The sequence below is a fragment of the Idiotropiscis lumnitzeri genome, chromosome 9 (assembly GCF_059441095.1).
Source record: "Idiotropiscis lumnitzeri isolate Australia: NSW breed Sydney's pygmy pipehorse chromosome 9, RoL_Ilum_1.0, whole genome shotgun sequence".
In the NCBI taxonomy this organism is placed as follows: domain Eukaryota; kingdom Metazoa; phylum Chordata; class Actinopteri; order Syngnathiformes; family Syngnathidae; genus Idiotropiscis; species Idiotropiscis lumnitzeri.
In genome coordinates, this window is record NC_142399.1 from 14,842,336 (window position 1) to 14,869,486 (window position 27,151).

Genomic DNA, 27,151 nt, shown 5'->3' on the forward strand with positions numbered 1-27,151 from the left:
ATATATATATATATATATATATATATATATATATATATATATATATATATATATATATATATATATATATATGTATATGTGCGTGTATGTATGTATGCGTGTGTGCGCGTGTGGGGGTGGGTGGGTGTGTGTGTGTTGTCTTAGGTATACTTGCGCTATATGTTCCAGAGGATGTTGCTATTTGAATAGTTCTAAAGTGTTCTAAAGTTCTAAAACAACTTTGACATTAGTCTATTACAAAATTTTCATTTAAAGGGTTTTTTTTTCAAAATCTGGCAACTATATCTGACTCTAAAATTCCCGTATGTACAACCACTGCGGGGCGTTTGAAGACACTCAAATATTGGCAGAGAATGCGACAGTCCGTGGTGTGGCTATATCTCATATTTCAAGAAATTGAAACATCCAACTGGATTTCTGCGGTTGATAATAGCAGTTACACTGTTTAGGTGAATTAATTTTAAGAACCTTTAATTGACAAATGATTAGACCGATAGCTGCTTCATAAGAACATTTTTATCCGTAACCGTGAATGCAACGCCCGCAACGTGATTGGTTATGAGCAGGAGTAGTCTGTCAGATCTCCTGACCCGGAAGAAGGAAGAAAAATACGCACAGAGAGTTACTTGTGACAGAACAGGTTACAAAAACTCCTCAGTTTCATGGGACTTAAGGTGTCATCACGTCTGTGCAGCATCCATTTGGAACTCTTTATATTTGAATAGCTTTTAGGCTTCGTGGCTTTATATTTGCGTCTTGATGTGATTTTGTGCCGCCCAAATTTATTTGTGATTACTGTGAACTATCCAGGAATGGAACATGGCATCAACTGAAACGCAATCTATGTTAAGTGTTGGACTGATTGGTAAGTTAAAGTTCTCAGCCCAATGTTTTACCTCGTGTTCTTTTTCATGGGAGATTAGCGACTCAGTTCGTGGTATAGAATCACATGATCGCAATGTGAGCTAAGTTGCTCCAGAAGCAAATTTCTCATGCTGTTGGGGGTGCTTGAGATAGACTGGGTGCGTCGAGGCTGCGTCAAATATTTCCCAAGAAAAGGGGTTTCATGTAGTAAAATAATATTCTTTTACAACTAATCAAATCTTAATTAATAACAGCTCAGTTCTTCACAACATGAACTCAATTGCTTACTCGGTCCTTCCTGCTCTCTCCCATCTGCCTGCTATTTTGCATACTCTCCAGCATGTCTCGTTGAGTACTGACGTCTGATTTCTTGAGCACTGCGAATTTCTCTGTACCGCCCAAACATTTGATGTCTAGTAGGAGGCTGCTAAATATCAAATGGCCCCTTGGTTATACCATTGCTTCATTATGTACAAGTGTGTTTATAAGAATTTAAATTTAAAATGTCTCGTGTTGTCTCCAGAAAAAGATGTGAACGGGGACACTCTGTGGGTTTGGTGCTATCCTGCGGTGGGCTCCGAACTTAGACAAGTCCTGCTCAGCAAGTGCTGTCTGACACACAGCGATGAAGATTTTCACACATTTGTTTTCGGTCAGTTCTGTCGTACATGGTACTATATAAGCACACTGGAGGTACAGGAGCCTACACCTCTGAACAAGGTACCTGGCTCATTGATAATAACAATGATACAGCACTTGCTTTTCATAAATACATACCCTTCAGTTGTGTTTCTCTCCTCCTAGGTCACTCATTTGTCAGTGGTAGTTACAGCAAAAGACTTCAACCCTGAGAAATATGCTGCACTCAATCGAATAATGTGCAGGTACAATGTGCATGCAACAATGTTTTTGAGTTGAACTATTACACAATTTGAGAGGATCACCTTTTAATAAATTGATTTATTATTTAGGATGTACATCAAATATGGCAGTCCAGTGAAAATGTTGGAGGTCTACATCGCTGTCCTCACCAAAGGTATTTGCCAGAGTGAAGAGAATGGCTTGTTTTTAACCAAGGACTACGATGTCCGAAAGGCGTTCCTGGCAGGATCAATCAAAGGTAGAAATGTAAAATGTGACTTCTGCTTAATTTCATTAATTGTACATCACTTGATATCAATTGGAAATGATGTAAAATATGAAGATGTCCTGGGATAGGCGGACAGATTGAACATCTACCAACAGAAAAGACATGAGTAAAAAAAAAAGGACAAAACCACTATAATATATTAAAACATTTTGAACATGTTTCACAATTCTGCAGCAATTTCAACCAAGAAATTAAAGAAGCAAAAATCAGCCTAATAAAGCGTTATTGCTTCATTGTAACCATTTTCTTTGTGTTCACTGTATATAAATATATAAATAGCATGTAAAACACACATCAATCAGCACCTGTGTTTTGTACCAGATGTGGTGTCTCAGTTTGGAATGGAGACCATTATCCTCTACACGGCTGTCATGTTGAAAAAGCGGATTGCAGTCCACCATCCTCGAATTGAAGCCTTGTTGGAATTCACAAGGTAAATTTAACAATAACAATTATGAAATGTATAATGTAATTATTTAATATTTGCTTGTAGTGGTATGGTAGCTTTAGGTGTGCATATTCACACTGTTCATCTTGCCTTTTAGAGTGCTTCCTGCTCTAGCGTGGCACAGGAAAGACTGGTCTATTCTGCATCCATATGTGCACTTGACAGATACGGAAGTCGAGGATCTCAATAAATGCCCAGGTGAAAAGTTTTCCTGCTTTCATTCAACATGCCTCAGAATAACCGAAAATGCAGCAACTTGGGACAAAAGGACCTTAGTCCCTTGCCTTTTTGTGTTTGGGGTGGGGAGGATAAAAATGTCCTGAATGTGGCCACACTGGCCTAGTGTCAGACAATAAAAAAATAAAATAAAAAATAAACCTCATGGACATAAAATGTATTGTTCAGTTTATGTTACAAGGTGTCACTTTTTTTTGTTTTGGCAAACTATAAAAGGTCATCTGTTTTGTCAGCTTTTTCCACCGATTTTTTTTTTTTTTAAAATGATTTGACCTTTTTCTTAATCTGTAGGTTCAACTTATTGAGGCTTGTTAAAAAAATAAAGTCGACCCAGCAGCAGTTCAATTCTAGTGGATTATGGTAGGAAAGTTGTAAAGTTGTAATGGTCAGATCTATGTAATCGTTGCTTTCTCGTGATAAGGGATAACACTCATTTATGTGCAAGTTTTTTTCCTTCTTTTTTTCTACAGGTTATATAGCAGGATTTGTCAATCCAGAGGTGAGCAACAGATCAGACCTGTTCGATGTGTATGTGAATCTCCCAGACAGCATCATCACTGTGTCACAGTGCGCCAAAGGTGCTGTAAACTTTTAGTAAATAAAGTAAAACTCCAGAACTGTGCTCGTGAGCATTTTAACTGCAGGGAGTGGGAAATGAAATTAAACAATGTTGTGTGTTCCAACACAGAGGCTATGATGATGGGGAAGTTACACAAGGACATCGGCCATCTTATTGTCCAGTCTGCAGAAGACGCAGAGAGGTCAGATGGTCACGTCATTAAGGTGAGAGTTGTGTTTTTGTTTTTGTTTTTAAAGCTGTCAGGATTGAAGCCAATTTTTCCCCAAGAGTGACACCCACATTCTCAATTGCAGGACATTTCTTTGAAGACCAAACAGATTCTTGCTCATTTGGGGACCTTAGCAGATCAATGTGAAGGCTCTAAAATGACTCTGGAACTTTTAAAGCAGCAACATTTCCCTGCAGCAACGGAAAACTTCCTGTTTCATCTGGCTGCTGCTGAACAGATTTTACAGGTGTAAGACTTTTATAAGATTTGACATCTTTTCAGATGCTATCCAAAAGGGTGACAGTTCAGGCATGCCTGTAACTTACGCAGACACTGATTATGACAATAAAAGTACGCCCAAATGTGGCATTTTGTTTTTAATCAAGTATGAATTGAAAAGTGTTCTTACTGACCTCAAATTCAAGACATAATACAGACCCAGAAATGACCTTGTATCTGCTTGTGTGGCTTTAATTTACAGTATGTTACAACAATGGCACCGTGGCTCATTGTTGCATGTCCTTAATATCATTCCCAGAGGGAAAACATGGTGCAGTAATCTAGTAGTTCCCAGCAAATAACTTGGGTAATTGCAATAAAAGGAGAATGAATTTCATACTACAAAAAAACAAAATTCCAACATCTGTCCAAAGCTCGTCGTCCGAATACCCCAATGATCAACAATTACAATACACTTGAATTATTTTCATACTTTAAAAATTTCTAAAATTTATAATATTTGAGCGGTCCTGTCTCATGAAAATCAGCAACCGATAACCACAACGCCGCCACTGCGGCCACGTAAGGCTATTATTACCATGACCACTGTGAGTTATAAAGCCCAGTTGTCGAAATGCAGCCCAAATTGTGTGCGCCCACAAAGACCATGAAAGCATTTTCACCTGTGAAATCAGTACTTTTTTTTTTCATCAATCAAGTACATGGCACCCATCTAACACAAATGCTGATCTGACTGTTATATATATATATATATATATATATATATATATATAATTAAACATTTTCCTGTCAATTTATCACATCAGTTTTTAGAAAAAAAATGGTTGGTTGCCATAGTGATGACAATTATACAAACATTTTAAACCAAGTCAGTTTTTCTGTGAAATTTGCTAATCATTTCAGATTTGTTCAAACAAGTGTTTCATTTTTTATGTTAGCTAGTTAACAGCTCATTCCATGCCTACAGATAAATTGTCTCTGTTCAGGTTCTATTGTTTTTTTTTTTTATTAAGTACTCGTTGGGTTGTGCAGTACATTTGCCACAAGGACGGTTAAGTGCCTCATTATGTCATTACATAGTTCAGTGCATAAAATTGATGATGTCAAATTGGAGGGTTTATTTTTATGAACAGTTGTGTATTTGGTACTGCATAATGCTCAAAATAGTCATACTGTATTAATAAATGTATTGTTAAAAAAACCCAACATGCTGCATATTCGTTTTACCTTTGGTCCGAGCCTACTGGGTTCAGTTGTATTAAACTTGCTCAAAGTCCTCGGTGGTAAAATAATTGTTCTTCAGTCACCTTGGCCTGTAGATCTTCATCAACATTTTCTTTCCTTATCTGGAATAACAAGGTCAGTGTCAGCTGAGCTCATGTCGATAAATTCAGTCGAGAGGATGTCCAGAATCTTACCGTCCCCAATTGAGGGTAGAGACTGAATGAAATTGGGATCATCAGGCCGAGGACTAACACGACACTCATGTGACGGAGAGGAGCAACTAGCAGAGCATTCTTCTGGAAAAGTCTAGTTCTGCAGGGAAGAATTTTAATTCACCAACAATTTCAGTCTAATGATTCATATTAGAGTCAGCTGACCTCTCTAAGACTGAAACCAGGAGATTTGGAAGAGCAGCAGTTGTGCCAAACAGTACTGCTCTTGACAATGCAGTTTCCATCACAGCCTGGCAAACAAGTGCAATAGTGGGAATGACCAACATGCAACATGTAGCGTCGATATTTTCTCTTCTATTACCTTTTTTGCTGCTGCCTTAGATATGCCGACAGCATTCCCATTGGAATCGAACACTTGGATACCATTGTCACATTCCTCTCCTCTGACAGTAAACACGTTGAAGAAAGCGAGAGTAGCTGGCAAGACAAAACACGGGCTCTGAAATATCTTACCGTCATATTGTATTTTTTTTCGAGAACTACTTCTTACTGTTGGTCAATCCCTCAGAGTTTAAAACAAAAAAAAAAAAAACAATCTGAAGTGTTGTAAATAACGACCCTCTCCAATGATACAATATTTCATAATTTAAAAAAAAATATTATTCTGAAAAATACTAATTTGGGATGTATGAGGATTCCGACCAACAGCAATTATATTCGTCTAACCACGTTTATTTTAAGTGAGAACCTGAGAGTGGGATTGGTGCGATGATCCTGAAGAAATTTTGGATGGGTAGGCTTCTTATCCCCAGTCGCTTCACAATAATTTGAGGAAGTGCCTGTGGCCAAAAAAGGTACAGGACGTTATCACAATTTCTAATATCCTAAATGATTTACAATATAGAAAAGACAAACCCTCAGAATAAAGTATATGGTACAGTGTACGTAGATGAGCAGCATTAAGAAAAAAACAATTCCGCTAGTCAAAGATAACGACGCTGTGTTTTGATTGACGCGGTCAGGCAACAATTCAATAGTTTGTTATTGTGGCTCTAGATCAGGGGAGGGCAAACTTTTTGATTGGCGGGCCACAATGAGTTCTAACATTTGCCGGACCAAGAGAAGATGGATGGAGTGTTTTGGTTACCTCACCTCATCTGAGAAAAAATGTTTAATTTTAAATGAAAGTGCTCCAGTTCTTTAAGTGTATGTCAGTGAATTGCGCACGTGTACCCAACTTTTGTGTCTGCAGTTGATGTTGCACAATAACTGCTGTACATACCCCTGCACATGTTGCATACGAGACTGTCCCTGCTATCAAGAAGAGTTGCTTCGGAGACGGCGTCTGACCCTGCAGATAAGCAAAAACGGTCAACTGCTCATTCATGCAACTGTCAAAGCAAAGGTCAGATGCAGTCACTTTATTTAGTATCTTGGGCATCATTACAGTCATGCAAAACGTACATTACCTGCTCTGAGGAGCAATTTCTGTTTGCATAGTTGAACCCGGCAGTGTAACTCTGGAGCAAAAACTGCAAAGAGGTGTTATGTTGATGTAAATCAAGTGGTATGGAATACACAGTTACAAAAAAGTTTAAAATGGTAAGTCCCATACCTGCCAGAACAAGGTTGGTTTGATATTTCTATGGGGCAAAAAGCTGGCAACCATCTGAAAATAGAGACATGTTTTCATATTCCACCAAGTGCTAGACTATCACGTATTATGACTGGAGGGCGAACGTACCAAAGGAGCTGTAAGTGGAAAATATGCTGGAAAAAAAATTAGACAGGCGAGAATGTAAACAGCAGTGAAAGTTCTTTCAAAGGGATCTTAGCAGCATGTTTGAGTGTGAGCAGAAAGTGCAGCCCTATGCAAATTACAATTAATAACGTTGCAGAACACTTGTCAGAAGTCACATTATCAATTAACAACGGTGTGGCCTTCAGTTGTTTTTGCAACCTCTCAGGCCATTTTATGTTGTTGGGCTGACCGGCGATGTGTTGATTTGGCCACACCAAAGGTTTTTTGTTGTCTTAACTAGTGATGGCCTCAGTCATTTGTATTGAGTGCTATCTTCAGACTTCATGTTGCTCCAGTTTACTCAGTTATATTTACTTCAAAAATAATTTGCATACTTTGCAAAGCCAAATTCAATTACTGTACCTGGAGGGCGGAAAACTAGGGGAAGTACAGAACCAGAATCAGCATGAGCGGACGTCTGTTAAGGCAGAGTGGTCGTCAAAACATGAATTTTAACATAATTCTTAAAACAGGCACTTATATGGAAGCATTTGATTTAATTCAAAGACCAAATTTTACTAAATCGGGCCTTTGCCTCCTGCATTACTTACAAGGGAAATGTTCCATGAATGGTCATCCTACAGACAGAACGAGCAAACAGAAATATTGGTACTTATATCAGTGATAGTGTCAAAAAGACAACTGAACACTGAGTGTATCTGACCGTTTTGTCAAATGTTTCTCCAGTTCTAAGTTGGGTGCAGGTTTCTTGTATATCTGCCTGTGAGGATCAGGATCAGTTCACCACTAGTGACACATCGCTGTCTAGTAGTACAGAGAAAATGAAGCTTCCAATTAGCTTCATGAACCTGTTTTATTTTTTTAACTTCTCTAGATGGCACTGTACTTTCAGCCCAATGTTGAACAGAAAGTGCTATCTATAGGAGTTAAAAACACAACTGGGTCATGAAGCAAATTTGATGCTTTTCTTTCCCATCACTACTGTCCAGCATAGTTAAAATGACTGTTACTGATACTTACGTTTGATGCGAGCAGAAATAATGGATCCAAAAGATTTACCCAGATCTTTAAGCGACTAAATACAGACTGAAATGAAAAATACAAGTTCATCAATGTAAATCTGTACTGTGTCAAAATACACAATGCGTTAAGATGAATGGATAAGATACATAATATACCAATAGTCATTTTATTAAATGATGATGATGAGGAAGCGCCAGTTGTTTAATTACCTCCCCATGACTTTTCCAGTACGACAGATTGGCATCCATCATACAAGTATTGTAATTACGAAGGTTCTCGTTTCAACACAAAAAAATCACATTCAAATTGACGCTTCTAACACGCTGAGGTCAAGTAGGAACAACTTCCGTGTTTAGTCACGTGATCGGTTATTCGTTCAGGGACGCTCAGAAAGTTGAATACTGCATGCGTCCACGCTAGCATTGAGATTTTGTTTAATTTACATAAACACATTGCGTCGAATAGTACGGACACGTTTGTTGTATTCTATAAATTCAACCCAAGTTGAAAGATGCACAGCTGCATGTTTCAAATACCAGCAAATGTCTTCGGGAAGTACATAAGGGCATCTTTTATCCTTTTCGTTTCAATTTATTTTTTTCTATTTTATTTTAACACGTTATTTATTTTATTTTATTTTATAACAATAGTGGTACTCTTGTATACGATAGTGTAAAATTCGGCAATATGCGACTTACTAACGTCCAACCGCCCATTTCTGACATCATCCAAAATGGCAGCCAGCATTGGAAGACTCCTCAGGACGTCTGTGAGTTGCAAATTTGACACTAAATTGTATCACGCTCTGGGTTGGCTTACTTTTACATTTTAGTAATGTCACTAGACATGCTGTTGAAGAATACGCGACAAGCCTGAGATTGTGTTGACATGCGGCGTATCGCACCTTGCGAGGCGGAACGTTCTGGTTCCTGACCTTTGCGCGTTTTCTTGTACATTTAGATAACTCAAAAAATAGTGACTGGCATCTCGATTTCCATGGCACGCGCGTGCAAATATAAAATACTGTTCTGAAAAGTTGCCGTGTTTCCCTCCAGGACTTATCCCGATGAGAGGTTACGAAACTAAAAATAACACGTGCGCAGGTCTTTTCAAAATAGGCAACACTTGACACATCATTTTTTTTAAACACAAGTTGTCATTGTTTGCCGTCGTATTAGTATTATTATCATCGAGCTTATTATTTGTGGAATGTTATTTGCGTATTGTTGCGCATCATTATCTTTTGCTTGAAGCCTTTGAACTACCTTAAATAGGCACAGGCAATGCTAGTTCACGCTCCGAATTATCCGTTGTACTGAGGTTTTGTCAATGCTGAGTTCCTGTGCAGCCGGATAACCTTTCCCTTGCTTTGCACAAATGTTTGCTCTAGAGCAGAGGTATTCAATTAAAAGTCACAAAGGTCCACGACGAAAATTTCTTCCAATTAAAAGGTCCGAACCAAAGTCCGACTTCCCTTAATGTCTAGCCTATGTTCACATTTTTATATAGTTTCAATATTTAGTCATTTTCAACAGAGCACACTTTTATACGAAATATTTAGCAATGTTCCCATTAAACACCTTTGTCAGTCAAACAAATATAAGGCGTTTATTTCACATTCAAGAAAATGTGGCTCCAGGAACTTAAGGGTGCCACTTCCGGAAAAAAATAGTAAAATATGTCCCGCGGAAATATATCAAGTGCTAAGCATTGAGTTAACATCTTTTGCCTTTTTTTCAAATGAAAGAGTTATCAGCCTAAAAAAAACAGAAAGCCTAATTATCGGAGTAAAACAGGTCAACATGTTCAGTACACAATCAATAAAAATGGCTGTCCTAATGAAAAACTAATTCAAAATTAGCTTTGACAACACCTTTTCTTTTGAATATTTTTTTAACTTCTCTTAATGAGAAAAATGAGTTTGTGACTGCCCTGCCAGTAACTTAAATCTGGGTTGGAAAGGAGTCAGGGCCATAGGGATTTGGTAGATTTCACACATCTGGGCTTTGTGTTTTCATTTAAATAATGTTTGTGCAACAGCATTTAAGCACTCCTTCGCAACTTCCCCACCACTGAATGTTTTTTTGTTATGTTTCCCCAAAATCCATGATACTTTTAGTGAACATTCGTTTGCATGCTGGGCTGTAAACGAAAATGTAAACATCTGTTATACTGCACTCAAAGTTCAATGTTTTTGCCTGCCCTCACCTCAAACTTCAGCGGATAACTTTGCAAAAAAGGGCGGTGCTTTGTTTCGTAGTGGCGCTTCGAAATGTTGCGACGGTTTCGGAGCATATGATGCACACTGGTTTCGAATCGGCTGCAGCCAGAACGAAACTAAATTTCTCCGTCCATTCATTGAAAACAACACGCATCGACCTTGCTAACTTTTTAGCAAGGCATACTGTCAGCCGCATTCTCTTCCGGTCTGTTGCGCAATTGGCAGTGGATCGTAAACAAAAGATTTGATTGGCTCAAATCAGTGACGCCTTTTCCGTATTAACTAGAATTGCAGCGCCAACGTTTGCGAATGCGCCCTGAAAAAAAAAAATCATAGATTGGTCATGGGTCCGGTCCGAACCATCCCGCCATTTGGTGATGCCTGCTCTAGAGTTTGCGTGTTTTTTGTTAATGGTGGTAGTTTCAGGCCGTCTTCCGCTGCGCCGTTTGTCTAGAACAGTTCTTGTTTCAAGAAACTTCCCATGTATAATGTTGAAAAGGCTGCACAAAGACAGCACACATTAATTACACATACTTCAGATACCATAAATTGTACAACACACCGCACTCTGTTTGCCTTTTTAAACTGGTGCTGAACTACAGTCAAAATTGCACCTAAAATGGTGGGGGGGAAAAAGGAAATGCAATGTGACTTTTGCAACACTTTTTATGTATAGTATTAACATAATTTACCCACTCATGTGCTTGAACAAATCTAATCTAGTTTAAACACCAACATTTAAATACCAACATTTTGGCTACTGAATGTCCACTGTCTTAATGCTGAAATAAAATCCAATATGCTGCAGACAGTGTAATGGAATTAATTATACCGGTACGTGTTATATAAATGATACGCCTTTTAAACAACTCTACACCAATATTCATTGTCTGTTGGAATGACGACTATTATTAGAGATAAGTTGAGGACTTTTTTGCCCCATCTCTCCCAGTAGATCTCTGTTCTTGGCATGCTGCGACCCAATGTACAACTGTACTGAAGGCACTCAGCTCTAAATTTGGACTTGCCTGGCTGTGTTAAAAAAAAAAAAGTCTTCAGAATCTTCAGATGCCCAAACAATGACCCGCGGTAGTGGTGGAACGTAACTGCATGTTTAATCATGGCTGTCATTTTCTAGGCAAGAGTTGCAGTCACGTGTCGGCACGGAGGCGCTGCAGCTGAACGAATTGCGTCTGCTTCTGCACTTCAAAGGGCTTGTTTCTCTACCAGTATGTATTCATGTCATCAGTCCATTTCTGCTGAGACCACTCATCTGAATAATGACATGTAGCCCAAAGTAGCACCTAGTTCGCAATACCGTTAGTAGGTAACGTGTTAATTCTCTTAGGCTCTTGCAGATGGATCGCTGCAGTCACTCAACCAGCACCTGCTTTTAAAGCAACAGCGGTCCAGAATGGGGAATTCAAGGAGATGAGCCTCGCTGACTTCAAGGGAAAATACTTGGTCCTCTTCTTCTACCCACTCGATTTGTGAGTGCTGCCACACCCCCTGGCAAACTTCAGAACATCCTATGTTGTCCTGTGTCAATGTTCTGTGATTTTGATAAGTATTTCCATAATGACCAACCGGTTTTAGGCCAGACTGTTTATCTAAGTGAATGTTTAGCTTGTCAGATGAATTTACGAGGTAAATCAAGGGTGCTGAAAATGATGATAGAACTCTGACAATGGGAGTTACAATAGATTAAGTATAATGTAAAAACTAGGGATGTTTACCACTTTTTCTCAAACCGGTATTTCCTCTTTGAGTAGTTACAATACTGAGTACCTCAAATACATTTGATACATCAAATTAAATTTAACACCACGACAAAAAAATCTTGACATAGATGAGTCACAAATGTGTCAAACTGCCGCAGTATAGCGCCAACTACTGCCGACAAGGACTCGGCTGGTTATCTGGGGCTGGTATCGGCCTACTCCACAAGTTCCCTGTTTTAAAACCAGGCCGGTATTGTCTCAATACCAATACCTGACAAATGGAGATATGTTGTGAGTGATTGTGTGCCTTCTTCAAGCAATATTTTAAGGGTCAAAAATGTTTACAAATGAAATATTACAATGTGGCCTGCATGAACCATGAACAGGTTCACAGATGTCTCAATTATGTATAATATTGTAAAACGGTTTCTCTGTGTTTGCTATATTGTAGCACCTTCGTGTGCCCAACAGAGATCATCTCATTCAGTGACAAGGCTAATGAGTTCCATGACGTCAACTGCGAGGTAGTGGGCGTGTCTGTGGACTCCCACTTCACACACCTAGCGTGGACCAACACTCCTCGCAAGGTCTGCTCCCTTGTGGAATGATGTACAATTAAGTTCAATTATCAACACGCAATGCAATATTATAAACCTGTTGTGTTTCTAGCTGGATGACATTTAAATGGTTTTATTCGTACTCCCACAAATGTGTGCCATTTTTGGCAAATAACTTTTTTTTTTTTTTTCAAAAGGGGTCTTGTCATTTACAATGGCGAGAAAAAATAAACCCCTTCCTCATGTCTTGTTTTTTTTGGAGGGGGGGAAGGGTGCAATCCTTTTTTTTTTTGTTCTTTTTTTTACGGCACTGTACGTTGAGTATGGTAATCGACTCATGCTGTGTCGGTGTTGTTTGTCTGGCAGGCTGGAGGCTTGGGTAGCATTCATATCCCTCTGCTCGCTGACCTCAACAAGCAGATTTCCAGAGACTATGGCGTATTGCTAGAGGACCCGGGCATTGCTCTGAGGTACAGTCATTTATTTCCAGCTGAATTCTTACTGTGAAATGTTTTAACTTAATACATTAACTGTTAAGATTCTTGCTTTCACCACTGTTGATTTAGTTTGTACCCATGCCAGTAAGTTTGCATTGTTGTTACTGTGCTTAGCGACTTCATTATTCGTGAAGTTCTCATAAAATACGGCACTTGTTAGTCCAGTCACTAGCCTTGTCATCAAAGGCAATTCAGGGTTAATGCGGCCTTGCATTGACCCAATAAAATTATGATTGTTTTCCTGATATTTTACTTTTAAGTATGACTTCACCTTTCAGGGGTCTATTCATCATCGATCCAAATGGTGTGGTGAAGCACATGAGCGTAAACGATCTGCCTGTGGGTCGTTGTGTTGAAGAGACCCTTCGCCTTGTGAAGGCTTTTCAGTTTGTGGAGACTCATGGCGAGGTGTGCCCAGCGAGTTGGACCCCAAAGTCGCCAACAGTGAGTGGACAATATTCCAGCCTGCTCATTAATTTGCATAGGTAAACTCTGAGATGGGAAGTAATTGTTTTTCCTGTGATTTCAGATCAAACCGACCCCTGAAGGCTCTAAAGAGTACTTTGAAAAAGTCAACTGATTGTAGAGGTCTGTGGAGATGCAACTTTGTTTTATGCACTGTGACATGGACAATTATGCAATAAAAGCTCATTCATGGGGGAAAACCTGTCGAATCTCTGGCACTTTTTTTTTTTTTATACAATAAAAGTGCAGCTCATTAGCATTAAGATAACGGGCATAAGATCACAACCCCTGTACATAAACATGTTTATTTCCTCTTTTTACAACAATATGCAGGATGAAAATGTCTCTGAAATCCGACATTGGTACACAACTTGAGGTGCCAAAATTAACTTCAGTGGGGGAGAACGGGAACTGAGAAGGCAGTACAAGTAGGGAACATACTGTATATACACCATGTCAGGGGTAAATAAAGACTTTGCAAGACTGCAGCACTCTTGTGTGAATATGAAGACAATTAAGTGTACGTCGTGTACAGTATGTGAAAACAAAGCTCATTCCTTTGGACATTCACACATGGCGTGTCAAGTTAGGCAACAAAAATGGTGTGCAAGGGAAATGGCTTAAGAGATGACGGGCCTTTTTAAAGCTTTAAATAATAGGAAATCAATAAGTGAAACTAAGCAGACCTTCCTTCCTCCACAATGCATACTTTCAATGTGAAGCCGATCCTACCGGCGAAACAATTTGATCAGTCAGGTTTGGTGAACACCCCCATGCAATTTCAGGCAAGATAAACCAGTGCCACCAGCCCCACCTTAAGCACTAAACATACCTTTTGTTTTTAGCTGATTCATAAAAAACACCCTCTTGTAAATCTGTACAATGAAAATACATTTGGGATCTACATCTAAAGGTACATTAAGGTTATATACACTCCCCTCATACATATATTATCTTTACATGTAGACATAATTCAAACCCAAACATTAAGAAAACAAGACTAAACCTGGGGGGAAGCATCACATCCATTTAAAAGTCTGTTATGGTACCCCAACTGCTGATCTGACCCTCATTCTTGTCTCCGCAGTCAAGTACAGCAGGACTCGAACATTGCCACTGGATGGACAGGGACCGTAACAGGGAAGTTAGAGCCGCCAAAAATCGGGGGAATGGCTCAAGTGACAGCATCTGTTTTTTGCAGTGAAAGCAAATGAGAACAAAGTACTAGGACTATGCACTAACGTTACTGTGAGTTGACTTCAAGAATACAAAATAGAAATCAAGTCAGAATATGGGCACAAAGCCAACTCTGTTATTCTGACACAATAGAACAAATAAAGGCTTTCAATATACTTAGGCCTCTTCACTGAAGAGAGCTGCACTATTCCATCCATAAACATATGTAGTCTGGTCTCAGGTGGGACTGGTTTGGAAGAGAAGCCACGTAAGCCTTAAACATTTGCCCCCAATATTTGTATGAAAGCAACTGATAAAAACAGAACCCTTTTTTTTTATGCCTCATTCGCAGCTTTGCATCTGATCACTTCATGTTGCAGCGTTGAAAATCATTCAGAAAATGGAAAACTACATTGTACAAAGTGAGATTCTCACAATCTCTTTGCAAGAAAGAAAACTAACAAAGGATGTTGTTTGCCGGCCATCTTCCAGGATGCTCGCAGGCGATTCCATGACCACGAGCCACCTCGCCGTGCTGCTTTAGTCTATTTTCACATTTGTGTATATCTTCCTCACAAAGGCACTTGTTCCCATGTAACCGACCGCACCTGCAACAAACACACCAACGTTCAGTTAAAGTTCTTGGGATTCCATTATACTGCACGCCTATTCTGAAAATGCTTAGAACAAAAATCCAATGCATCCAAAATACCGAGTGTATCATTCAGAATGGAGCATATTTCCCAGAAAAATAACATTTAGTGCAGTCATAAAGACTTAAAAAGGTGAGCAATGTTGATTTAGAAAAATACTCTTGCCCAAAAGGCAGCTGGAATAGGCTTGACCTCACACTTGCACAAATGAGGACAAGCGCCATAGAAATTGGAAGGATAGCTATTTACCCGGAGAGAAATGTTAGCACTATTATCAAGGTTGGATGAATTGTTGTACAAACAAAAGCTAAAATGTTCAATGTTTATTTAAGCACATAATTACATTACATTTCTAGTCATGTCTCATTTTTTTGTCTTATTTCTTGTATTTAATAATTTGTTTTTTTAAGAACAACAATCAGGACTGACCACACATGATGCCAAGAGCAGTGCTGAACACAGCCATGTAACCGAAGTAGAAGGATGTCTGGAACAGCCCGTACATCCTGAAATACGCCAAAGAAAAGAAACCTTGAGCGTGTGCAACTGTGCAAAAAAAAAAAAAATAAATAAAATACCATCTGCCAGACTCAAACTCACTTAGTTTTGAAGAAATAGTAGTAAAAGGAGTACATGTAAACATAAACTGCTGTGGACGCAGCAGACAGGAAGCTTGTCCATTGCCTGAAAAGGAAAAATGTTATGTGGCATTATTATAACAGATTTTCATTCAAAGTTGCAGTCTAAGACAAAGATGCTCACCATCTGTAGTCCTCGGCATTGAGCAGGAAATACGTGCACACGATGGTGACACACACGGTCACAATGCAAAGGATAACCAGGACCAGCATCATGAAGCCATAGACATAGTAGATTTTATAGGCCCAGAAAGATGTGAAGATAAAATACCTGATGAGGGAAGAAAAGTTAACGTGCGTAATAGAGCTGTGCAATTAATCGAAATTCTATTACGACTATTGCACTCAAGGATTACAAAATTAGCAAATCGTAAAAAACTGTTTTTCCTTGTCACACGCTAGGCACGCGCCAAGTGTTGCGTTTATGAACTCGGAAATCTCAGTACTCGTAGTAAAAAACCATGACCTCTTTTGCCTCAAGACCTTAATGGCAACATAAAACAAAAAGACTAACTTACCGAGATTGTCAGAATATACTAAGTTACAGTGCTAAAAAATTTAAAGTCCCCCCCAGTCCAGGTGCATGCATTTGAAAGTGAAGATCAAATTAAGCATACCAGAGGAGCGAATCAAAGTATCTTGAATAAAGGTGAAATAAAAACTATATTAAAAACCAATAGTTTATATTTCGTTTACTTTAACACGGTGCATTTCCCTAACTATACTCATATGCTTTCACTCTTCTACATAAAAAAAAGAAGGTTGGTGCCCAAGAAGAGTGATATATGTTTACAAGTATTTATTTTTGTATTAATTTACAGATAGTTTCATAGTATTAATGCAACTCAGCATATAATTTTTGGTGTCATTTTAAAACGCACTAAATATTTACAGACAAAAACTGTACCGCCTTCTAATTCAGTTGCTCCCATCATTTTTACGCATTTCGGGAATGCTGGTACTAGCTTCAAAGTTGTATACAAATTAAATATACTATGTAAATTTGAGCGTTCTATTGAAATTGTTTATTTAAATGTTTGAACAGTTCTACGGCAATTTATCAGAGTATAGCAAATATGCACCAATGCATTCTTTATACAAGGTAAACACTTGAATTTATATATTTGCACTTTTTTTTAAATTTTAAGATAAATTTGATTTGTCTTATTTTATTCCATTTATAATTTTTTTGGTTTTGTACCACAAAAATTATCATTTGAATAATGGTGATTTGAATTATTACTAAAACAATCTGGATTCATGTTTTTTCCAGAACCGAGCAGCCCTAGTGTCTAATAAAGATAAGCCTAAAATATCCTAAACTCTCTCTCAGGATGTCAACTTACATTTCAATGAAGATGGAACCGAAAGGAAGGATTCCACCGAGACAGACGATGACAGCTGGCTCCATGAACCTACCAGCAGAAAAATGACCACATATGGCTTTAGTGCGTTTCAAGTAAAAAGGAAAAGGAGGATAATGGTTTGAAAATCGAGACACTTATTTCCTTTGGGCAACGGGCAGCAGTGCTATCTGAGGGTTGTAAACATTAATAAAGAGAAGGTCACCGCGCAAATGACGCCGCTAGTTCCGCCCCAGAGAGAAGGTAGCCCGAAGCACACCTACCATTTCTTTTCAGGGATTGGCCTTGGAACAGCATTCACCCTGCATGGGAAGTTTGGCTGGCCAGAAAGATTCCTTCCCAGAATTGTTCCCACCAGGTTAAGCGGCAGAATGACAAAGAAGCAGATGCAACACACAGCCACCTGCACATGGACACAGACAATAATAGTTGAGGCAATAATAGTAAAGTGAAATGCCAACTTATACAACAACTGTAGAATGAATTCTTCCCTTGCTATAATCTACTTAATACAGCGTTACACCAACCTGAGAACTTCTGTTTTGATGCCTATGTTGTACTAAGCAGATCATTGCAGCCAGCACACACGGGGCAAGCTCCCATAAATGTAAATCAACTTCCAATTGATGTTAAGTTTTGTTCTTTATAACAGCAAATTAGTTGACATTGAGCTGACAGCACCTCTGTTGTGCCGTGAGATTTCATCTGATGTGCCGCGGTAAATAAACCAATTTCTCTTTATTGGTTCAGAAACAATTGCAAATGCTTTACTGATGAGTCCCTGTTTGTATCACAGAACACAGCAAATTCAAGCGGAAGACCGGCTCTTTGATTTGAATAAATCCATCTCTGCCACACCACTCTGTCCAATTATATTCCTGGAGAGAATACACCGTATCCCCCATTTTTAATGATCCTCTCCATTATCGAGTGAATTGAAACAAGATCAATGTCAGTATACTGCATAGACTTTGTGGCCTTTTTCTGTTTGGTGGTGTAATGTGAGACTTTTCTCATGTAAATACTGATGTGCTTTGGCTCAATAAAAGTTGTGAAATATTGCATTACAAGGAAATAATATTGACCCCGCCCCCCCAAAAAAAACCTAACCTAAGATCATGACATCACCAGCAACTGACGTTGCAAGGGTCGACAAACACTAAGACTAGATTGTTCCGGTATTTACTCTACTAATAAAGCTGCTCAAATCCTATTAGTTTTTAGCTATACAAGATGTTGTCCCAGTTTTCATACATCCACTCGGTTTATATACAGTTGAAAATGTTCTGTACTAAACTCAGCTAGCTGCCTGTGGGACTCTGCCACTCATTTCCTGGAAACAAGCTCCTACACAATCCCATCCTATGCTATGCTCAACTTAATTGATAGTTTACTTGGTATCTGAGCGTCATCCTGCTTATTCCGTCTTCATAGAATTCAGTTTGAGTCAAACTTTATGGAACAGATTAATCACAAAAAGCGAGGCTCGGCCATATTACAAACCAATCCAGCTGCTTCCTAAGGTTAGTGCGATTCAGTTGCACATGAAAAAAATGCTAGTTATTGACCTCGATGATATATTGAGGTTTGGATGTCTGTGTAAACGCACCATGGTGCCAAATGGGATCGCTCTGGAGGCGTGATAATAGATTGCGATGAAGTTGATGAAGAAGGCGGTTCCGCACACCATTGCTGGGATCATAAAGGCCCCGATGAACATTTGCTTGATCCATCTTCTGCCTGTATTAGTCAAAAAATAATAATAAAACCATATTTAGAATATGCCATGCAAATGCAAAAGGTTCATTTTCAAATATACACAATACCTCCTTGTTTTGCGTACAAGCTTCCACCAAAATAGCCATTAACAGGGGAGGTGGCAGCATACACAAAAATGGCTGTACTCAGCATTGATCCTCTCCTGCAAAGCAAAATGATACAAGTCTGTTAAAACCATGATTCCTTTCGTGGAACTGTAATTAATGACTTACTCTGTATAAAGATCCTCAACCATTGCCACAATTATGACAATGAGGGATACAGAGAAGATCTGGCAGCCAGAACCAATGAGTGAGGAGAAAATCAGTGGATGGCTTGAGGGCCGGAATACATCTCCATGCACCTGCTTCCAACCATATTCGTCTCCCAGGTCTCGGTCCTATTGGGGGAACAGCATTGTCTGAAACCTCGCGTGAAAGGCCAGGTGACTGTCACTCAAGAACCACGAGTGATCTTACCATGTCGTCCATTTCTTCCTCTTTGCTGTATCTGGCATAATCCTTTCTGAGAGTTCTCATTAAAATCATGGACACCAGACCCACCAAGAAGATCACCATCATGAAGGAGTTAAAGATAGAGAACCAATGTATCTAGGAAGAATGAGTGAATACCAACGATTAAGCTGTGTTTGCAATAACTCATTGGGCTACGACAACAATCAAACATTATCTAGCCGCAAGATTGACTTCTACTCTTTTGAGAAGAGTTCACCGTAAGGAATCAAAACAGAAATAGACAAATGCATTGAGATCGTGCACACACTGCTTACTTGTTGTGTGTCATAGTGCATAGTGTCCAAGGGGCCCATGAAAGGCACTATGTAAATGCAAGTTATTGTTTCTCATCATTTGAACTTTTGGGCCACATGTCAGACCTTTTTAGAGTGAAGCGTCAACACCAAAAGGGTCGTTGTGATATTTTGAATTTTTATTTTAGTATATACAAATAAACGGAAAAGTAGGATGTTCACGGAACGTGACCTAAAAGCATACATTCATCTCACTCACCCTGTGCTGGAAGAAGGACGGGTCGAGGTACTTGTCAAATCTGTCCTCAAACTTCACATCAGACTTCTTCCATTTCACCTGGGTACGCATTTAGGAACATTTCAATTATTTATAACATTTGTCTACGACAAACTCACGTTTACCTCCATTCAAGACACAGCCATAATTATCACTTATACCAAAGAAAATTCCTGTAACTCATCCAGAACTCACAGAGTAAGACATTGCAATCCTTGTGTTGGGCACCAGTCGAACTTTGCTTTCACTAGTAAGATTAACATCAACAATTCTGTTGCCATTAAAGCCAATCTCCAATTTCTTGTACGTCCAAAGGTAGTGATCCTCTCCATTTTCATCTGCTTCTCCAACAATACCTGCAAAGCAATGGGTATGGAGTTAATCTTATATCGCAAATAAACCTTAAGAAGTGGATAAGGACATGGAAATATTCAGCGTAAAAAAATGGTAAATGTAATACAAGATATAATGAACAATCGCACTGATTTTCCTGTGTTTTGCGGGTACATTTACTGCCATTAAACTTTCTCCGTCATTCCCAATGGTAGTTGTTTATACTCTGGGTGTTATGGTCGGGGTTTTTATGCTGCATATTCTAATGCAAATTCAGATACAGAGCGGAAAACATTCTATTCCAATTCTCAACCCTTTATATACAAAAACAGGACATTATTTCAAATTGACAGAAACCACATCTGGGAGGGTGCTTGGTTTTTGTCATCGGCAATGAAAGTCATTGATAAGAGCACCAATAGTTTGTACCTGACTTTTTTTGTTTTAAGTTAAATGTTGTTTAAAGTGCTTTATTACAGCAGCTGTTGCAAAAGCGCTATTAAAAATAAAGATGCATTCGATAGTTGTAGTTTGTCAGATGTGTTTTTGAGAATTTGAAATGCTATGGGGGTGCCAAGTGTTTTGGGATCATAGTTTAAGGTCTACTTTTTGGTTGAAGCTGTTAATAAAGCCAACAGTTGTCCCAATCCGATCATGTGATCAGAAATCAAGGTCAGAGCTTATACTCCCATGGCAACCCACCTCTTTTTTCCGAGTCGGACAAGAAATACTAAATAATTCCGGGGTACAAAACAACTTGCCAATGACACAGCAATATCTTCGTTTTGCACAATGTTACACGATGGAATGTTTCAGGTGTCTCTTTTTTTTTTTTTTTGGTACTGGAAATACAAGAGCGCCGGTAACAAAGTGGGTGTGTCTGCAGCCAGATCGCAGATATAGCACTTAACGTAGTGGGCGGAGCTTCCCAAAAAGCATTCCTCCCCAACAGAAAGACATAGACAAATGTTCAAGCTTTTCCACAGATTGTGATTAAAGAGGCACAAAGAGTGATATGAAAACATTTTGCTTGCACGGACAGCAGCTAGGACAAGCCGACAGATGCTACAAACTAATCACAATTGCTAACCTGTCTGTCGCACTCTTAAGCCCTCTCAACTCTTTGAAGAAGCCGTTTAGCAAGGAAGCTTCTTTATATCAGGCAAGAGACTTATTTAGGATCATCTCGGAGCTTGGCGCCCCACCCAAATATGCTATGAAGACAAACCCACCGCACTGTCGCTGCACACAAGAGAGCTGTGCTCGGGTCTGTGGGTGTGTGCGCGTGTCACACTAATTACATGGCTACAAGGAAAAAAAAATACAAATTACGTCAAAAACTTTTTTTTTCTTTTTTACCTGATACAAGATTAGCTGGAAATCATGAGATCAGCCCAGAATTCTGATCATGGGACATCCCTATTGCATAGACATCAAAATCACTTTTTGGGTGACCCCTGCGATTCATAGATTTTTGATATTCGCGGCGGCCAGGGTTGGTGTCTATACCCTGCGGATAGCGGGGGCCCAACATGGTAATATAATTCTCTCTCTCACCATGACCTGGATATACTTGAACTCTTTTCAAGAAGTTTTATCTTCCTACATGGTGAGGTGAGAAAGTGGCTGCGACAAGTCAAGCTTTTTCACATGAATGATTTATTGTAATATTTCAATGGAAAAGATACACATTGACCGAGGGAGGTCAAAGTCCATTAATTGTTGCTTCACTGACGGTAGATACACAACACAGAGAAATGTACGTGCACTCCACCCATTCCATCAAAATTATTATATGCACTTTTGTTTGAGCAGCCACAGGTGTGGCACACATATGAGTTAAGAGTGGCTTCATTGTTAACACTAAATTCCTCTAATTAATGGTGCTATCGAGGAATGGAATCCATCCAATGTAGTATAACATTGTGCATGCATATTACTATAGAATACCTGATTTAAACTGTGCAAAATAAACTAAAATTAAACATGACATCAACTGAACATAACGCTCTGTGGCACATGTACAGGTGGGTGCCAACATTTTTTAAGATCAACCCCAAAGGCTTGTGGATTAAATTAATTACCAAAGACGAATTCAAAGACATTTTTGTATGATCAAAGTTAGTTTTAGAAATGTAAATCGTCGTTTCAGTTTTCATTTTTTGGAAAAGCGTTTTCGTTTTGATTTAATTTCGTTAAAAAAAATGTTTGATGTTTTCGTTAACTAAAATAACCTTGGCGTGGACTCGGGCTGATGTCAGTGCATCAACAACCACCACAAACAGATGTTGCATGACAAGGGCTACAGCTGTCAAATTTCATGACTCAAGCCACTCCTCAACCAAAAACAATATTAGAAGCGTCTGCGCTGGGCTAAGGAGAAAGGTTCTGTTCCCCAGCGGTCCCAAGTCCTCGAAGAAAGTCTAGCTCACGTTTCATTTGGAAATCAAGGTACATGAGTCTTTATTCATCTCCGTGTCACGCAACTTAATGCTGTCATTAATACAAAAGGAAGGTAAAAAATGTGCTGAGGACCTTACTTTCAGACACTTCTCAGGCCAACGTTTCTTTAAGATCATTTTTATACATATACATAGAATACATGATAAATATATTTTCCTTTTTCTGCCCTAATGATCACAATTGAAACCAATACAAGCTTGAAATATATGCCAATTACACTTTTTGACTTTCCCTCGATATTTCAATTTTTTTCACACCAACTTTTATTAGAAGTTAAGCAAAGGGTGGGAGGGTGTCAAGCAATTAAAATGTTCATACATGGGTAAACAACTGTTTCTGCAAAGACAAAAAAACAAACACAGATCTATACAAAGCATGACCATGCATTGAGCTTTTTGATTGTCACTTACCCCAGATGGGCAGGTCATCGATGTACATTTGGTACCAGTAGTGATTCTTTATTGCATACACAAAAGCATCCCGTTTGGCTTTGTCCATATCTATTTCACAGTATGTTGTCTGCATGACTTCATCTGCAAAGGTGGAGCAAATGCATGATGTTGAGTGACATATTCAAACTGCAAACGTGAACGCATAAATCTACATTTTGAAAAGCAGTAGGAATGAGAAAATTGTCCGAATTCAGACAATCGCTGTGTTCTCTGGACAGATTTAAAATGTCTACTCCTCTGAACACTTAGTGTGTGTGTGTGTGGGGTCCTATTTTTTCTGTGTCAGAGCCAGCCAGTTTACGTGAGTCTGGTGGAAATCTGTGATCAGGTCTGATATGTAATAAATGATCTGAACTTTGATGTGCGCCTTACTCCCATCTCTGCTAAAATGTTCGCGACTATGAGAGAATCAATTAAATCCTTCATCCAACAGAAAAGTGTTGAAATTGTATACATTCTTCACTGAAAAAGAGGCAAGGAGTCTAAGCCCAAAAAAGGGTATTTTTATTCCATTTATTTTTCATAAGGAAAATCATGTCCCACCAACCAGCAATGTTACAGACACTAAACTTTCCTATTCGTCCATCTACCAGAACTGTGTATTTCCCCACAACCATTTTCACCCGTCTGTCCTTTCTCCTGAATTACCAACAATTTGTATAACAATCTACTGAATTCCATTTTTAAAAAAATAAAATGTCTATATTTATGCCCAGTCATAACTATTTTGATCAAAACAGTGTTCAGGTACTGGACGATACCAACGCTAAGCTCTAAGTGGTATTTTGTTTTCGTTTTAGGTCGAGAACACCGTTGCCATCCTGGACAGTACTTTTAATCATATCAGTAGTCTGTCAACAAAATACCAGTAACGATACCTACATGTGCCCCTTTGCCCTCACTGTCGTCTCCTCCATGTTACACCAACACAGCGGTCCGAGCATTCACCACTTATCTCAATATACCACCATTACATGTCTTTGTTGTTAATTGTAGCGTCAACTATGCATTGTCAATGAATTCACGATGGATGGAGGTCATCGTTATTAGTTTTGTAGGTGTTCGCAGCAGAACCCAAAAGATAGGGCACATCTCATCCAAAATACTGAATGCTATGCAAACGCGATTTTCATGGCAGCACAAAGGTACAAGAAAAGAAAAAGAACGCATGTTTTTGCTGCTTCCATTTCTGACAGACGGCGGTCGTGTCCAGAAGCTATCATGAGAACATGTAGATTACCATCTGAGTTTTGTGCAACACAACACGATGTCATGTTTGGGTATGCTAATATACTGAAGGATTTACTAGGGGTTATGTATTAGGCAATGTCCGTTAATTAAACAAAACACATTTATTTCATGTGAAGTCATAATGATGCCAAAACACAACGACGATGCATGCTAGCTTGCTCTCTCTCTCTTTGGTTCCCACTCGCGAACAGAATGTCAGAAATCAGAAACAGGATCACTCAACATAAAAGAACTTGACATATTTGCTCCAACACAGCATAATATAACAAAGCACAAATAACCCAATTCACTTCAAAATATGACATTACAGTACAAAAAACAAGTTTGTCCTAATCCTAAAGGATTTTTGTCTATGTATGTACCTTAATTTGGTAAATCAAGTTAATACTTTAATTCTACATCATAGTGATACTACTATTTTTTTTTTTAAACAAAGTTTAATGGACTACCATGCTAATTGTTTTTATTTTCACATTACTTTAAAGAATTCAATATGCAATATAACACAGGTTATATAGAAGCAGTTGCTTGCTGGTATGATATGCCACAATTTACATATGATCTGATTAGTCGACAAAATCATGATAAATCGACTAGCAAACTAGTGGTTTGTGGCAGCCTAAAAGCAATCGATCCCTCTGATGAAATGCTCATGTATTACATTTTGGTGCAACAGTTACTGGTAAATACCTTTAAACTTGATGTCAAGGCCGCTAAATTCCAGCTCCACTCCTTGTAGAGCTTCTCCAAGTGTTTCATGGTAATGACTGATGGTTTTCTTTGTGCCCACACAGAAGGGTAAAGAGAAATACTTGTATGTCTCCTGTCGGTTGTGGTAAGGCCCCACTGTGTTCATCCATAATACTACCTCCTCCTTATCTGTGTACTGAAAAGGAAAAGGACTCTTAGCATGAAGGCTGGACATAATGTGTGTCAATATCATAAAAAGACTGAGATTACCCCCATACTCCTAAAAAGAAAATTTAATAATTACCATTTTATTGAATATACATTGTGTTGTGTAGCTCTGTTACAAATTCCTATTAGTAAAGCCCTCGCACTTTATGTTTTAGAAATGTATTGCAAGCACACAATTTATATGCAAACAGCTAAATATATTAACATCTTGAGATTGACATTCAACTAAACACATAATAGGATTATAATTATGGACCATGAAATGAAATATTTAATCTGCAACTAGTCACTGTTTCAGCCCTCGATTTAAAAAAAGTTTGAATTATGTCACACCATTCACCAGTGTGTGTTTACAGCACTGTAGTTACCAAGACAGTGTGGGTGACATGCCCAAATCAGGAAGACCTCAGAGTTGAATTATTCTGGAACGTTTTTTATGTCAATGCGATTGTGATGAGAACAGCGATATTGACCCAAATTTCACTGATCTATCCTTATTGACGCAACGAAAAAGCAAACGTGGAAAGTACCGTAGGCATGACAAGTGCACGATTAAGTAGTAGCATATTTCCATTTAGTGCATTATTTTGCATTTCTAATCAATACATATAAAAAAATGAAAAAAATAACTGTCAGATCGAGAGACTACTGTGAGGCCTGGTACCTAACTAGTGTTCGCAACATATTAGCACGGACGAAGGCAAGGCTTGTTCTTTTAGTCGCTACTCTAGATAATTTTACAAAATAGTATATCAAAACACTTTCTGTGACCAGAGTTGAGAACGTGACTCGTCAAACTTGAGTGTCGCTTCCGCCGGCCGGTGCTCCGAAATAGCTTGAGGAGCTAAAAAGCCGTGCTAACCAACCAACAGGCAAGCGTTTGGCCAAAAGCACTTAGGCCGACAAGCGTTGACAAGTTAGCTAGCTTCTGGTAAGCCTAGCCCAATTTTTAACGAGAAAGAACACGACGAGTGGTTCTCGTCTCTGCGATCCGAGAGCAGCTTCACTCTAAAGCTAAGCAAAACGTTAGCATGTTGCACACAGCACAAACGTCCATTATTTAAAAGAAGAGCCCTTTCATTCGGCCTTCAAAAGCAGCCTTACTGTGTGTTCATGTTCATCTGCTTCGACAGGTAATAAGGAGCCTAGGAGACCGAGGAACACCGCAGCTGCCACCCTCCACCAGGATGATCCCATTCTTTTCGGTGAAAGTGTGCAGAAAGATCGGGGGTGTTAGCTTTGCGGGGCTATCCCACCTTCTTCCTGGTTGTATGACTGAGGAGATTTTTTGGGACGTTCTTCCACTACGCATATAGCGTAAGTGTTTCACGATTACTCATCGGATGCACTTCTGATTGGCTGAAGTCCACCACGTGACTCAGCTCATCCAATCATGCTGGAAAGCGGTGGATGAAACGATGAATATGGAAACCGTGACTGCGCCTCATCCGCAACCTTCAGCCACGTCATCCGACTTCCTAAAACGGGAGCTTTTATTTTTTTAATTTCATGCCAACCGGAGCTTCACGTTTATCAAAGGGTACTATATGACGTGAATCATACCACAAGACAAATACGAAACGAACCAGCCTCGCTATAAAAGATCAATCTTCCTATCGCACGTCTATTTAGCCTTTATGTAAATCAAATGCGCACGCCAAAGTGAACGCAGTTTATACCTTTCACCTTTCACCGTTCATGCAAATAAAGTCAACAAAACTGAGAAAGA

General features: G+C 39.0%; 4 protein-coding genes across 4 annotated transcripts; 2 read left to right on the forward strand and 2 right to left on the reverse strand.

The window, feature by feature from the left end:
• Positions 1-564: 564 nt before the first annotated feature.
• dennd10 (DENN domain containing 10) lies at positions 565-4,326 on the forward strand. The gene is made up of 9 exons (XM_088305529.1): positions 565-865; positions 1,388-1,584; positions 1,669-1,748; positions 1,836-1,984; positions 2,336-2,447; positions 2,560-2,660; positions 3,170-3,277; positions 3,388-3,482; positions 3,573-4,326. The coding sequence occupies exons 1-9, from the start codon at positions 820-822 to the stop codon at positions 3,738-3,740; spliced, it is 1,056 nt and encodes a 351-aa protein (XP_088161655.1). The 5' UTR covers positions 565-819; the 3' UTR covers positions 3,741-4,326.
• Positions 1,807-8,437, reverse strand: sfxn4 (sideroflexin 4). Its single transcript, XM_088305530.1, has 15 exons — positions 8,119-8,437; positions 7,907-7,972; positions 7,590-7,646; positions 7,477-7,503; positions 7,289-7,343; positions 6,869-6,894; positions 6,740-6,793; positions 6,594-6,656; positions 6,407-6,475; positions 5,873-5,963; positions 5,486-5,601; positions 5,329-5,414; positions 5,146-5,263; positions 4,955-5,073; positions 1,807-1,965 (listed from the first exon to the last, which is right to left on the reverse strand). Exons 1-14 carry the CDS (start codon positions 8,158-8,160, stop codon positions 4,996-4,998), a joined length of 948 nt encoding a protein of 315 aa, XP_088161656.1. The 5' UTR covers positions 8,161-8,437; the 3' UTR covers positions 1,807-1,965; positions 4,955-4,995.
• Positions 8,438-8,536: 99 nt separating this feature from the next.
• On the forward strand, positions 8,537-13,493 carry prdx3 (peroxiredoxin 3). Its single transcript, XM_088305532.1, has 7 exons — positions 8,537-8,678; positions 11,269-11,359; positions 11,479-11,620; positions 12,303-12,438; positions 12,775-12,878; positions 13,184-13,349; positions 13,435-13,493. Exons 1-7 carry the CDS (start codon positions 8,643-8,645, stop codon positions 13,483-13,485), a joined length of 726 nt encoding a protein of 241 aa, XP_088161658.1. The 5' UTR covers positions 8,537-8,642; the 3' UTR covers positions 13,486-13,493.
• Positions 13,494-13,656: 163 nt separating this feature from the next.
• Positions 13,657-26,743, reverse strand: tm9sf3 (transmembrane 9 superfamily member 3). Its single transcript, XM_088305528.1, has 15 exons — positions 26,527-26,743; positions 25,195-25,390; positions 23,212-23,334; positions 20,201-20,361; positions 19,988-20,065; positions 19,439-19,570; positions 19,193-19,359; positions 19,028-19,122; positions 18,811-18,941; positions 17,465-17,604; positions 17,184-17,252; positions 15,962-16,108; positions 15,800-15,883; positions 15,629-15,705; positions 13,657-15,154 (listed from the first exon to the last, which is right to left on the reverse strand). The coding sequence occupies exons 1-15, from the start codon at positions 26,617-26,619 to the stop codon at positions 15,087-15,089; spliced, it is 1,761 nt and encodes a 586-aa protein (XP_088161654.1). The 5' UTR covers positions 26,620-26,743; the 3' UTR covers positions 13,657-15,086.
• Positions 26,744-27,151: the final 408 nt, after the last annotated feature.